Here is a 15,830-nt window from a genome sequence, read left to right as displayed (position 1 = left end):
AAACATTAACTTATGAACCACGTGGTATACATAACAAAAATTATTTTTCCAGTTGTTGACTCATCTCTCTACAAGGCCTAATCCTCCCTATGAACACACAGACATATCAGACATCTGGAAACATTAGGCACCCCAGGGTTTTGAGAGATCTTAATGCAAACATGTACGATGGTTTCTGCCGGAGCATAAGTCAAAGGGAATCTGAACCGGGAAGATTACTTCCTTACAGGTCATTACACCAGGGAAAACTGCCTGAATCAAAGAGGAAAATACCTGGTCAAACTCATTTATTATCACAACCTAATAATTCTAATTGGCAGCCTCTGAGATAAGTCTAGGGAAACTCCCCTGACATCTCTAATCAAGAGTCTACTCCTATTGATTATTTGATAAAGAAACCATTTTTATGCTTATTGCTGTGTGTGAGATAAGTATTTCGGTCCTGCTTGAGTGTGATTATTTCTCTCATAAATATTCTGGCCCTTGGCATTGTTGATTTCAAGCATAACCCTATACCTACCTAGAATTACATTATGACTGTAATGTAGCTGAAGAATTTCAACATTCCACTTGAACTGCACTTTAGAACAATCTGATATTCAAGTCCTTTTATGACATAACTCAGTCGGATTCAGAGGGGCTTTATACAGCATAGCTTTCCAAAGAGAATCGAGTGATTTTTTTCAACTTCAAGGTTCCTCATTTAAACCTACTCTTGCATTTTCTCTGAGTGGGTTTAAATAATAGTTTAATAAACAGGTGATTCCTTCCACTATTCTGTTCAATGAACACACATCAAAGTTAACATGAGGTGGGAAACATACAGCTTTAAAAACTAAGATTTTATTAATGCTGTGTTTCCAAGGAGAGAGTGCAAAAGTAGATAGGATGGCAATTAAACATAGAAAATGAGTTGAAGAAATCTAGATTTTACAAAGGTTAGAATCCTCTGAAGTCCAGGTTAGAAGGCTAAACTCTCTGGTAGGGAGAAATGAAAGAGGGGATCAATTAGAAGTATCCAAAATTTTATAGGCAATACATCTAAATCAAATCTAAACAATATCAGAACTAGATGGAATCCCTCTGAATATGAAACAAAGCATCCTTTTATCATACAGTCGTATATTTTGTAGAAGATAAGTCACATAAACCTCAGATAATCCAAATTCCTCTGGAAAAAATTCCTTTAATAAGGTTTTGAATTGCAGGCTAACATCCCTCATTAAATTCAATACGACCAATTCTTTTGGCAATGACACAAATCACCGTTTCTTTGGCTGGGCTCCAGATGATGTAGATGGCATGTTGTATTATAAATACATCCTTCTAGAGACAAGAATCACACGTAGTCCAGCAAGATGCTCATACTCAAGAAACACTTAAAAGCTGATCAGAACTGAAAGGATGGCAGATAAATTTTCCACCCCCCCCCATTCGGGAGACCCCAAATGGGCATGTATTTGTTAAATAAAATGGAGGGTAGAATCATCTGCACTATTTAGACCACAATTCCTCTCACAGACTCTTTCTGTTTTTTTATTACATGAAGAGTTAATTTGGATTAAGTTATATTTGCAGATGATGCTGTTCCACTGGACATGCTTTTTAATAAAAAGCTTTTAGAACCCATTAACCTCAAGTAGCAGAGGTTAAAAAATACACCGCAGTTCAAGAGTGATTTATATAATTTTATGATTGCCTACAATGCTTTGTTAAACAGTGTTGGCTTATTTGGGGGGGTATTAAAAAATATCCTCCTACAAACATTCTTGATTCTCCTGCATATATCATACCTGGACCAAATATATCACAAGTCTGACTCGGTAAGACAGGCCACAGAGGAGGATTCCAAGTCTGTGCTGGCTGTCACTACTTGCATCATCCCAAAGGCATTTCAAATTCAACCTAATAATTGAGCTGCTTCTGATCCTCACCTCTAAACCTGTTCTCCTTCCAGTTTCCTTTGTCATACAAGATAGCACCTTCACATCAAACCATAAAATCAAGAAACCCTGCAGTTACCACTGTTAACTCTTCCTCACATCCCCATGACCTAATCTACTCTCAAGCCCCATCAGTTTTTACTTTCTGCGTAGGTCTTGAGTAGGTCCACTTTTTTCCACCGCCATTAAAACTACTTATGTGTAAGTCATCACTATTTCTCACCTGAGCTACCATCATAGCCTATTCACTGGCTCTGCACATCCACTCTGGTCTCACATTTGTTCTCCATATTGTAGCCATGATTTTTCCAAACTACCCTTCAGATCACATCACTCTCTGCTTAAAAAACTTCAACTTTTTCCCACTCATCTCAGAAAAAGAGCAAATAACATAAGGTACTAACTGATCTCTCTGGACAGCATTCCACATTCTTTAAACACTACAGTCTACTTGTTCCAGCCATGCTGGGCTTCTTTTAATTCCTTTACTCATCAAGCTTCTGACCACCAGATGTCCTTTATTTGGTTTTGATAAACCTTTTAACTGAAATATCACAAACATGCAAAAAATGCACAGATGTCTCTTTTAGCCAATGTGACGATCAATGTTTTATTGAAGTACACAAGTATAAAATTTACAACACACATCTATAAAAGTGAGCAAATTGCTGAGATACAGCTCAGTGAACTTTCACAAAATGAACACTCAACTACTACCCGATCAACATGGAGACCATTCTCAAGATCCCAGAGCCTTTATTGCCCCCTCCAGTAATTAAGTCCTCCTCAAAAATGAAACCACTATTCTGATATTTATCACCATTTAGTTTAGCTTGTTTTAAAAATTTAAATATAGAAACTTTTCTACATCTGGTTTTTTTTTTGCTTTTTAAATGAATATTCTGTTCAGGAAATTCATTTATGTTGTAGCATATAATGAAGAGCATTGTTTTTCACTGATGTACACTACTCCATAAATGTATCATTTATTTATCCATTCTACTATTGATAAATGTTTTTGTTTGTTTCCAGTTTTGGGGCTGCAACGGACATTCTTGTGCATGTCTTTTTGGTGAACATATGAACACATTTCTATTGTTTAAAGACTTAAGTGAGATGGTTAAGCCACAGGGTAAGCATGTGGTCAGCTGTGGCAGATCTAGTAGGTAGCTCAGTTGTATAGAAATAACTTATTTCAATGCAGTATCTTTGCCTCATCACTCTTACGCATTTCTTAGAATACTGTACTTTTACTAGTATGATTCTTTACAAAATTCAAATATGAAAAATTTCAAACATAGATGCAAGCATGAAACCTCTGGGTACCTATCACCTATATTCAATACTTAACCAGTATTTTCCACATTTACTTCATATACTCTCCCTCCTCCCCCACACTCTCAACCTCCCCTTTTGCTGAGCTATTTTGAAGCGATGCCTGACATGTAATTTCTCCTCTATAAACTTCGGTTTACAATTCTACAAAGTACAAGACATCTTCTTATATATATAGCTACAATGCTTCTATCACATGAAATCAAAGTCTCAATAACTCTTTGGTTTACCCAATATCCCTAAGGTGAATTTTTACATGGCTCTCCATTAATGCCTCATGAACAGAACTGTCTGGCTTGTTACTATATTCCCAAAGACTTGCAGCTCTTAGCACGAACTGCAACTCAAAAAAACAGTTCCTGGGAATAAATGAAGGGATTTAAGAATTCTACCACCATCTAAGCCTGACTACAAAGGATCAGGTTTCAGACAAAAGAAGAAAGTTCAGAATCATGCTGTAGATCATATGGTCGTTCTGTTATACAAGGAGAAAACGAAAACTGATTGTAGAGATGGAATCACATAATTAGAATGCTCTCCCCTCTCAAGACATAAAATTTACTTAATGAAGCCTATTAAAATATATACCAGATGTCCCACTAAAATCTATGATGCAAGTTCAAGACAAGTCTTACTATGTCTAAGTAGCACAGATGTGTTTTAATAATTAGTTTCTTTAGCTGATTAGCTTTGCAAGGTCAAAATTAGGTCAATTTACACCCCAAACTACTAAGAACTGAGTTAATACTCAAGAATAAGTTTGGAATTAGTAGGTCTCTACTGATAGAGATTTTCCAAAGGCCTTGAAAGAAAATTTAAAGAACACTATTGTAAAGAAATAGGCTCATCTTGATTTTTTCTTAAGCCATTAGAAAAATTTAAAGCTTAATTAAAAAGTAAAATGAAAGCAAAGAGTACTATGAGTAAGGAATCACTAAACTTTGAATTGTCAACACTTAAAAGTTTCTTTTAATAACATCTGCATTAGCCTTAGAAAACAGTAACTCAAAGACTTGTTTTGAACTCCACCAAAGACAAATTTATATTTCGAGCATTTATCAAGTACATATATCATTTGAAAAAACAAGAAAAAACTAAAATGAGAATTGGGAGGTAACATACAACTTATTACCATTTCACTGATAACTTTTATTTTTATTTTACTAACTTTTAAAAAGGCTATTTCTAGTTAGTATGTGGAGGTTTGCAAAAGACCACTGCTCTGATGCAACCAAAAAAAAAAACTGGATAAACTAAACAATCATGTTTTTCATTAAAACCACTGAAGAGCCTTGGAAGCAAAGAAATTTAAATAAACTATTTTCAGAGAGGGATGCCCCATTCTTTTTTTTTTTTTTTTTTTTTTTTTTTTTAATATTTTATTTATTTTTAGAGAGGGAAGGGAGAGAGGGAGGGGGGGGAGAGAGAGAGAGACAGACAGACAGACAGACAGACATCAATGTGCGGTTGCTGGGGGTTATGGCCTGCAACCCAGGAATGTACCCTGGCTGGGAATCGAACCTGGGACACTTTGGTTCCCAGTCCGCGCTCAATCCACTGAGCTACGCCAGCCAGGGCTCGGGATGCCCCATTCTTAATCGAGTAGACAGAAAGAGTGGCTTTCGTATCTGAGGGCATTTAGCCAATGCTGGGTCCATGGGTGGAAAAAAGGAAAAGTCAGAAGCACAGGGACATTGCTGGAACAAGGAGAACCCAGTCAATTTTGCATGGCCAGATCTGGGCTAGTAATGGTGCACGGGGATTTAGAGAAGCCTGAACAGTAGAGCTGGTCCTCTCTGCAAACTATGAATGCGGATGAAGTTGGTGGCTGTGCTCCAAAGCAGGAAGAGAGGTTTTTTTTCACTGCTTAGATCCCAAAGCCAAAATTACCTGCAACTACACAGTTTACCATCGTCATCATCACACTGCTATTCGACTCTGTTATTCCGGAAACTCTTGCCCAAGAAGATAAGACTCTTTGCTTCACGCACCTCAAGAAAATGTATTTATATGAACAAGAGACTTTTCAACCAATCCTGAGAGTAAATGCATCTTCTCAAGAACAGATGACTCAACTAGACTGTTTACTCTTCAAGTTTCACTCTGAAACCCAACCTTCACAATGTCCCCCAATTCTCAACTAGACAATGAACCATGCCAAATCCAGATCAGGACCTTTCCTCTCCCTCTAACCCCCTGGTCCACATTGAGAGACCCACTGAAAACCAGATCTCCCAAACCTCATACAATCTTCGCTTTGTCTTCCTCCCTAAATTCAGGTTTATTTTGATGGTGTTCCCAGGAAATTGGCAAGAGGAAGAGGACTGATCCAGAGCTCAAGACTCTGGAAACTAACAGTGGGCCAAAGACCAAACTCAGCTCCACATTAGATAAAAGAAGCAGCTCCTCATCCTAGCTACCTGGCAGGTAAGTGGAGGCTCTTGTAGGGGAAAATATAATCTACTATAACCTGTACTATTCTTTTATACAATGTCTACTATAAAGTATAAAATCACAAAATATGAGAAAAAATGTTACCCATAAGTAAAAGAAAAAAACAATAGAAGTATAGCCTCACAGATGGCTCAGGGAATTTGCAAACAGACCCTGAAAAAGGATTATAAATGTTAAGGAATTTAGATTTAAAAAAATGACCGAATTGGTTAAAAACGATTAACAAAATGAAAACATAAGTACTGTGTTAAGTTGGAGTCACTCAAGAAACCAGATGGACGCTGCGAGCTAAGGAGCAGGATTTATTAGCGGGGAATAAGAGGGAAAAGTGAAGCCAACCAAGGGAGGTTGGGGAGCCAACCAAGGGAGATTAGGACTCATTTGGTTGTTCTTAGGGTAGGGTTTTTAAGTGCAAAACCCCACAAAGGGTAACTTGTTTTGGTGTCAGAGTCTGATTGGCTAGAGCTGGTTGCTGGGTGCCATTTCTGCTGATCATTGCTCTTAATACATCTTGTCAGGTTCAAGTTAAAGCTGCATCCTGTGATGCAGGGTAGGCCGACCCCAGACCCTGGTCTTAGCCGGGCATCTGTTTGTCCTGGGTAGGGTCGGCAGTCAGTTTCTCAGGCTAAAGTTTCCCACAGTACAGTATTTCTACCTCGTAATTTCCATTCCTCCTAGGTCTACCTAGGTCTGTCATACTGGAACTTAAAAAATACAGTATTCAAAATAAAAATGTTTATTGTCTATGTTAACAGCAGAAAGAATACAGAAGAACAGAACAGTGAGTTGAAAATAGTTGAACTAAAATTATGCAAAAGTGAACTTATTAAACGGCTACCATACTTAGTTCTTTCCTTCAATCTTTTCATATGTGGAAACAGAGTCAGCTTCTTTGTTTAAAAACAAAATCTTTTTTTAAGGTATGAAAAACAAAGTTTTTTTTCCTTATGGAATAATGGCTGTAAAATTTAATGTCCAATTATAATTTTTCCTCCAGAAAATACTTATTTTCTGTGCTCCAGTCCCAGACCACCTTGTCCACATCTCTATTTCTATCTTTATATTCCTGTTCTTAGCACCTGTCTCCTTCAATTAAGTGTCTTTTCAAGACAGAAATAGGTTTTATGGGGGCTTTTATTAATTATTTACTTTTAGAGACAGGGGAAGGGAGGGAGAGAAGGAGAGAAGTATCAATGTGCCTCTTGCATGGCCCCAACTGGGGACCTGGCCCGCAACCCAGGCATGTGCCCTGACTGGGAATTGAACTGGCAACCTCTGGGTTCACAGGCTGGCGCTCAATCCTCCAGGGTGCTTTTGCATTTTTTGTTTGTTTTTTTTTAAATCCTCACCCAAGAACATTTTTTCATTGCTTTTAGAGAGAGAAAGGGAAAGAGAGAAATATCGATGGGAAAGAGAAACACTGATTGGTTGCCTCCATAGGCTCCCAACCAGGGATGTGTATGCATGGCTGCTCATAGGTGTCAGACAAGTCCTGGGCACACAGTCAGTGTTTAATATTTGTTTAGCAAACTGAGTTATTTGTTAATATAGACTTTATATTAATATAAATTTCAAAGTTACAATAAAAAATTAAACAACTCTGAAATACCACTGAACTCATATTTATGGATTTTGACAAAACCAAAGTAATAACAGTCTTTATTGTAAGAGGTTTTTAAATACAAATATAAAAAAGTGTGCTATTTGTACATTACATAAATGTCTAATCACTATGTTGTACACCTGAAACTAATATATGTTCTATGTCAACTGTAATTAAAATACTAACTTTAAAATGTTTTAGGGAGCCCTCGCTGGCGTAGCTCAGTGGATTGAGCGTGGGCTGCGAACCAAAGCATTGCAGGTTCAATTCCCAGTCAGGGCACATGCCTGGGTTGCAGGCCATGGCCCCCAGCAACTGCACACTGATGTTTCTCTCTCTCTCTCTCTCTTTCTCCCTCCCTTCCCTCTCTGAAAGTAAATAAATAAAATCTTTAAAAAAGTGTTTTAGGGAAAAAAATTTGAATTGGCTTTTTCATTTAATCCATTGGTTCATCTTTGAAACTGCAGTAAAAGAAAACTGCCTAGCTAAAATAACACTCTTTTGTTAAATAAGGTTTAAAAACAAATACATTTACGAAAGTTTACACAAACTGAACACTGCTGTACCAGTCATTATTCTAATGCATGCTAACAGGTAGAATGAAAGACAATATAATGCTGAAATTAAGATATAAAAATGATTGCTTTAAGAGATGATGTATCAAGTGGAAATCTTTACATGTCAGGTTATATGAGCATGTAACTTGATAAAAAACTATCTTAAATATTTTCATTTTTAAGGTGAACAACTGATTTGCTCTATAATAGGCAGTATGAAAACTCATTTAATATAAACCTAGGATTATAAAAAAGAGTGCTTGTTTATGTCTTTGTGGAGCTTAAAATGACAGATACTAATACAATGCTGCTGGAACATAAAGAGAACATTACACGATTACAAAAATACCAATAAAAATAAACGAGAACTCACAAGATAAAATGTATTAGTTCCAAACTGTTCAGCCTTAAATCATTTGCTTTTGAAAACCTATAAACTTTCCTTCCATTAAAATAATGGACTTTATTGTACATTTACTGCGAGGTTAGGCAGGCTGACAGAAGTCAATTGCTAATTAAGCCTTCATACCTCATCATAAAAGCAAAGATGGTTTTGACCTAAACTGTCAATAATATCATATAATATCAAAAATGCTCACAAAATTGCTATGTATGTATTACTAGTATTCACTGGAAAATTGTCCTTTAACAATTTAGGTTATAGACAACCATTATAGACAACCAAGTCATTATAGACAACCTAGCTAAAGTCATGTACATATAAATACCATACCATGTTAAAGTTTGTTAATGTACAACATTACATTAAAATGCTACCAAATTTCTGCTTTGGTGGGTGTTACGTGTGTGTGTCTGTGTTTGTGTTGGTGAGGGAGACTGCAAACAAAAGATGTTTTTCATTAAAGATCCTAACAAACTTGAGGAAGCCATCTAAAAACTCTATCAGTCTACAGCACACGTGCTACTGAAATTAAGTGCAAAAGCGATGTTCTTAGCATCTTGTTACTTTGAAAAATCCAATTTTCTCTAATATTTTAATTAAGCCACAAATTTAGAATCTCATTAAGAAGAAATAAATGGTTATGCATATATTTAAAATTGGCTTAACTATGCAGAAAAAATGTCCATCTTATTTTCAAGCTATTTGTTCAAATCTCAAGCACAAGAAAAAACCATTTCATATATGTATTTGTAGGTTTGTACTTAGCAATACAAAATTGGATATTTCTTCACTCCATCTAAAAAGGCCACGTCTCTTCCTCCCCAAAGTAACTTCCTCCATCTCTAACAAGTCATTGCTTTTTATTTTTAGTATTTTCACTAATACTTTTAACTTCATAAAGGAGAAACAAAGTTTCAATTAGGCACTCATCCTTTTTAATACATTTGATACGAGTTATTCCCAAGTAAGCAGGTGAATATCTATTTAAAAGTAGCCTTAGGGACCAGGTTTGTGTAATAATTAGCTAAAGACAGTTGGTAGGGGAAGAGTGTAAGGAGTTGGCAGCATCTCAAAGAACAAAATGGTTGGGGTGGATATGGGTGGATAGTTGGAATTCACAAATAGTGAAAACATGCTAAAAGCATTAGAAAACAAAATCTTATTCACGCCAGGCTCATGCTAGAGCAAGCATGCTGGGAAGGAAAGGAAAATTCTAAAAAATGTAGATGCTCAACCAAACAACTACAAGCTTACTCTAAAAGCATAAAGAAAACAAAACTTCAAAGATCTAGTTTCTCTGCTACAAAAAAGATATGTGACTTATTTTATTGTATTAATATGTCAGTCCTGTTGAGGAAGAAAAGCACATTTTGATCATACACATTCTCTTTCCCTCTCCCTCCCAACCACTGCTAGACTACTGGCCAACAATAAAATTTTTCAAATCTGTTTCAAATGTAATATGCAACCTCAGTTCTTCCACACCTAGAATATCTCTTTGATAACATTCCTCTGTGCTCCTTTGAAAGTTGGTACATCTACCAAGAAGGTTTTTTGGGTCAGAAAAGAGTAAGGATATTTCACAAGTAAAACTTTATAGTAATTAATTTTCTGATTCACCCATAAAATGAGGAGTAATATTGGTACCCACTTCAAATGGTTACTCTGAGGACTAAATGAAATAATGCTTTTAAAGTGATTAGCACATTGCCTGACATCAAGCGTTCAATGACTGTGAGATATTATCACCGTGGGAAGACAACTGATAATGACTAATTATTTGAATGGATAATCTCTGAGGAGTTAACATTGAATACTAAGCACTAAAATTTGTATCTTCAGTGCCTGGCATGCATCCAATGAATATGGTTTTAAACTATATATTCCTCTCAAGGTCAGTTACTGAACTGTGTTATTCAGCAGTAATCAGACACATACAAATCCACTCCCACGTCCTGCCACCTCCTCCCAAACCTTATGCCTGCCTTATTTCCAGAGTTTTATATTAAAACCATTCAGGCAAGTTGGAAATAAAAATGTGAAACTAAAAGGTTCTTTACAGGTGCAAGATAACAGTTTGCTTCTGATTTCTTGTCCTTATGGAACTCCGATTGTCCCTGTGCAATATGATACATTATTCTTCATACAAAAATTTTGATAATCTTTGAATTAAACACATTTCACCTGTTTTTCTCATTTTGTTTCTATTTTACTCTTTTAAATATGTACATTAAAACTAAGATCATGGAAGGATAAATCCAATTTTTAACATAAGACTTCTTCTATGCCATCCCAAATAATGGGAAATAAAAACTAATTCCATATGTGTGCTACGAAACTTTACTGCACAAACTATTGTAGCTAAAATTACTTTCTAAGACTTATTGATAACCAGGGTACAACACAAGTGGATGTGCCAAATAAGGGTAAGAAAAACTAGACAGCCTGAGAAGGTGGGGACATAGGAACAGGATGGTAGTAAAGGGTTTTATTCCTCTAGGGTTGTCAGTGGTGGCTAGCACTTACAGAGTGAGTCAGGGGTATTAGATTTTATAGAGGCAGCTTGGTAGCAGGCTAGTTGTAAGGTGTGGTTCTAAGAGTTGTCTCTAAAAATTTAAAATATAGTACCTTCCCTTAATTCTCCCAATGTGTCTGAAAATTATCTTATTCTCTTTAGTAAATCCCTTTCTGCTTAAACAAGCTGATTTGGACTCTGCTCTCTGAAACAAAGAACCCTGACCAATACCCAGAAAATAAGAACATTTCAATGAAACTCAGTAAGCTCATCTGTCTATATAAATTTTAAAAACACGCACAACTGAAAACAGTTTTTGAAGTCTTCACTACAGTTTTACATTTGTGAAGGTCACTGGAAGCAGATTTGGAATATTATTTAATAATACTGGTGATATGACAATTCATTTCTATGTAAGAATTCCTTACAGATTAGTCGTCTGCCATTAATCGGGAGGTCTTTTTTAACTCTTAAGAATTACTAATATCAAAACAGAGTAAGTTTAGGAGTTAAAGCTTTTACTCTGAAATTTCAGCTGACCATATCATTTCAGTTACTGAAAGCAGAAGTAGAAAATATTGGGAAAATTAAGAAGGACGATGAAATTTTGCTTTTCACCAATTAAATAAATAAATATAATGGGTGATCCAAAATTATAAGTCTGGGATCTAGATATTTAAGTTTTAAAAATTATAAAATCAATTTCAACTAAAAGAAGAACTTCTCAAAACATCATCAAAGCACAATGTTAAACTCATTTGGACATAAAATAATTACTGGATAAAAATGAACTGAAACAATTTTAAAGAAGCCGTAAAAAATTTTGTATGACAATCTGAACACAGTATTTAAAAGAATCAGTCTCCATGAGTTTGAGTGTTTTTGAGTTTTTTCCTTGAGGTTGGCTTCCAGTTTCAGTCCCTTGTGGTCAGAGAAAATGCTTGTTATGACTTCAATTTTCTTGAATTTGTTGAGGCTTGTTTAGTGCCCTATCATGTGGTCTATCTTTGAAAATGTTCCATGAGTACTTGAAAAGAATGTGTATTTTGCTTCTTTGGGATGAAAGGCTCTCTATATATGAGTTAAGTCCATTTCATCTACGGCATTGTTCAATGCCACAGTATCTTTGTTGATATTTTGCTTGGAAGATCTGTCCATTTTTGATAGGAGGACAAACAGAAGGTCCAGAGACATATGAAAGGATGCTCAGTATCACTTGCCATCAGAGAGATGCAAATTAAAACCACAATAAGATACCACTTCATACCAGCCAGAATGGCCATCATAAACAAAGCAACAAACAACAAATGTTAGAGAGGTTGTGGAGAAAAGGGAACCCTAGTGCACTGCTGGTGGGACTGCAGACTGGTACAACCACTATAGAAAGCTTCTCAGAAGTTTGGAATTTTCTCAGAAAACTAAAAACGGAAATGCCTTTTAACCCAGCAATTCCACTGCTAGGATTATACCCTAAGAATCCTGAAACACCAATCCAAAAGAACTTATGCACCCCAATGTTCATAGCAGCACAATTTACAATAGCCAAGTGCTGGAAGCAACCCAAGAGCCCATCAGTAAATGAATGGGTCAAAAAACTGTGGCATTCTACACAGAATAAGACAATGGAATTCTACGTAGCAGAAAGGAAGAAGGAGCTCCTACCCTTTGAGATAGCATGGATGGAACTGGAAAGCGTTATGCTAAGAGAAATAAGCCAGACAATGAAAGACAAATACCGTATGATCTCACCATTAACAGGAACCTAATAAAAAAAATAAACATGCAAGTGAAGTATAGCCAAATACATTGAAATTGAGAACAGGCTGACAGTGATCAGAGGGAGAGGAGAGGGGATAAAGGGGGAAATGGGTGAAGGGTTTACAGGAACAAGTATAAAGGACATATGGACAACAACAAGGGGGGGGCGGAAATGGGGGAGGAAGGAGGGGAGAGCTGGAATAGTAGGGAGGGGTGGGGGGAAAAGGCAAAAAACTGTAATTGAAAAACAATAAAAAAAAATTTTAAAAATAAAAGAAAAAATAAAAGAATCAAGTTGAAGAGTCAAAGTTAACACAACTATATGGTTTCCCACAGTTTCTGACAATATAGTTTTCAATAAAATTTTTAACTATTGAAGATATATTTCGTATTTTAAAGATTATATAATTAATTTTTAAAATAATATATTTGTATTAATACCACCTATATAAATTCATACTTTAAGTAAAGGCTCACATTTTATTTATATTCAGGGTCTCCTGGTAAAGGCAAGTATTATCTTAGTGTAATGTACATTTAGAAATTATTTAAGAAAAAATAATATATTTTAATAATCTAACATTTCTAGTTATACTATAGAAATATTTTTACTATAGAAATATACGATAGAAAATATATTTTCTCATTAATCTCTATAACTGTTCTTCAAGATAGAAAGACTACTACCATTTTTCTTAAAATAGTTGATTATTCTGTGGTACAGGTAACCCAGGGAACTTAAATAAAGTAACAAGCTAGTAAGTGACAGAACCAAATGTGAATTCAGATCTAACTTTTCTTAAGCCTGTGCTTTTTCTATTATATCAGGTTGTTTTTTCAAAAGATAAGTCATCAGTATTATTTTTCACACAGAAATATAAAATGTTGTACCTAATATCTTACTTCCATCTCAGTGGAGTGGTAACAGTTATTGGGAGGAGCAGGATGTAGGCTTTGGTCTATGAAGATAAAGCTGAGTGCTCTCAATTAATTACATAATAGGTAAAAATGAATAATCTATAAAGAAAAATAATTAGGTAAACATGGTTTTCTAATACTTTCTCTTTTGAACTAAACTAACTTTTTTGAAGTCTACTGACCCATTACAAGAGAGTTACTCAATAGCTTAACAAAGGCAAAGATAGACTGTCAAAGGCAATAATCCTTTTCATTTATCACAAGACAGCTAATTAATTCATTAACCTGACAATCAACTGCCAGTGAAATTTGTGAAAGGAGGATGAAATAGCTCACCGTGCACAAGGATGTCTTTGTGATTTTCAGGGTAAAATCTGAAGAAAACTCCAAATCTGAGACAGATGTTGTATGGCAATCTATATGCTACCCATTAAAAAAGAGTGGAGAAAATAATTTAGTAAAATTTGTAAAGACAAAACCAAAACAAACAGATAAATACTTGCTTTCATGCAAAAAGGATTACTATAAACAAATGTTTTGCAAATTTTAATCATTTACACTCTACTTTTGGGATGTTTCCAAATGTAGGGGCTACTGGCACTATCTTTAGTTATTCTTTAAATCAAATTAGTATTTTTTACTTGGACTTCTTCTAAGAATAGTATACATCAAATCATGGTTCTGATGTGCTAAAGTTTTTTCTAAGGCATGTTTGGAGAACTTTCAAACAAAAAATGTTTTTCTGTGTTACAACTAAAATTTTGCATACAACTGGTGGTACACATCTGCTATAAATTGTGTGATAAGAGTGGATATTTTTATAGGAAATGCCAACTTGAAAACATACTAATAAAAAGGACAAGGTGTTTTAGAATTCATTTTGTAATTGCATTTGAAGATAAGTTTGTTGGCAAAACCAACCATGAAGATTCAACTAAAACAAATGGCCAAACATCCTTATTTTCCCAATCTGTCCTGGTTCAAGTCCTTTCCCACTTTACTGTGGAGAGCAGACAGAACCAGCTATGGCAGTGTGACCAGAGTACCCTATAAAGGCTGTCAACAGCTGATTTGCTATGAGTAGATTATAACACAGTGAACACAATTCACAGGACTAAATACCTGAGGCATTACTCTATTTTGAAGAGTTTGAGAAAACTGAAAAGTCACAAAGTATTTGCCTTTTATTTGTAGGGGGATTAGGAACAGAGAACAAACTGTATTTACCTAAGCAAACAAACAAATAAATAACTCATTAATGTTTTAAAAAACAGAAAGGGTATATTTTTTTAAACACCTTCATTTTTCAGTTCCAAATTTTCTATTTCAACTGTTTACTCATAGGTTTTTTTGGCATTTAAGCAAAGAGATAACTAGAGAGAAAAATAAGCCTTCCCCTCCTCCATCACAACCCTCCTCTTTCTGCTCAGCCTTAGGGTTGAGTTGGCTGTAACTGTGCACTCCTACCCCTGAGCCAAAGAATCCAAATAAATCCCCTACTATCAGTACCAGAGCACTAAAACAGTCCTATAATCGTTATCCCGGCTGTATTTTTTTTCCTTAAAAGCTGAATGCAATTTTAATCAGCTTGCTCTTGCGGAAAAACTTTACATGTTTATTAGTCTATGCTAATTTTAAATATTTTATCCATTTAAGAAAATTAATGAACATTTACTGAATATCTTCTTTGTTCAGAGAACAATTATTGATGCTGTGAAAGTAACAGTGTGAGTGAAAAGAGACAATGTTTGAACAAAAAAACTAAACAAGCTACATTTATTTACCTATTTTTTTATATTAATTACTTATTTTAATCATTGTTTGGAGTACAGTTTTCCCCCTTTTACTCCCATTCCAGCCCACCCACCCACCCCTCCCCACTTCCCTCCCATTACCCCTGTCCCCTTAGTTTCTGTCCATGTGTCCTTTAAATTTACCTATTGAAACAGACAAATTAAGGAGTTTTTAAGAAAAGCAATATGTTATTATTCAATCTATGTAAATTTGATATAGAAAAATTCATAATAAAACTAGATATATACAAGGGGAAGAATAAGATATTAAAACGCTAAAGAAATTAACTAATACATCTGAACATAGCAGGACTTTAGTTTCATTAACAAATTCATAATTACTCTGAAAGAGCTAGAAGAAATTTGTGTAAGAGAAGCTAAATTGTGTGTAATATCGACTATGAATGAATTATCTGGCTATAAAAAAAGAAGCTAGAATAAAGCCAGCAGGTAGTGATGAAGCAGAAATTACTATATATATATATATAGTAATATATACACAGACACACATATACACACATGTATATATATTTATATACATATAGGTGTGT

At 35.1% G+C, this 15,830-nt stretch overlaps 1 protein-coding gene across 3 annotated transcripts in view; it reads right to left on the bottom strand.

Annotated features, from left to right (window-relative positions):
* The window catches only part of PRMT3 (protein arginine methyltransferase 3), a 108,726-nt gene that overhangs the window by 29,182 nt on the left and 63,714 nt on the right, over positions 1-15,830 (bottom strand). For all 3 annotated transcript variants that reach the window (XM_028517211.2, XM_028517213.2, XM_036029143.1), the window contains one exon: positions 13,823-13,909. In XM_028517211.2, the coding sequence (XP_028373012.1) occupies positions 13,823-13,909 (87 nt within the window). The remainder of the gene's footprint in view (positions 1-13,822; positions 13,910-15,830) is intronic.

Source organism: Phyllostomus discolor, chromosome 6 (assembly GCF_004126475.2).
Source record: "Phyllostomus discolor isolate MPI-MPIP mPhyDis1 chromosome 6, mPhyDis1.pri.v3, whole genome shotgun sequence".
NCBI classification, from domain to species: domain Eukaryota; kingdom Metazoa; phylum Chordata; class Mammalia; order Chiroptera; family Phyllostomidae; genus Phyllostomus; species Phyllostomus discolor.
The sequence above is the reverse complement of the archived record's forward strand: the minus strand, read 5'-3'. Positions and strand labels throughout refer to the sequence as shown.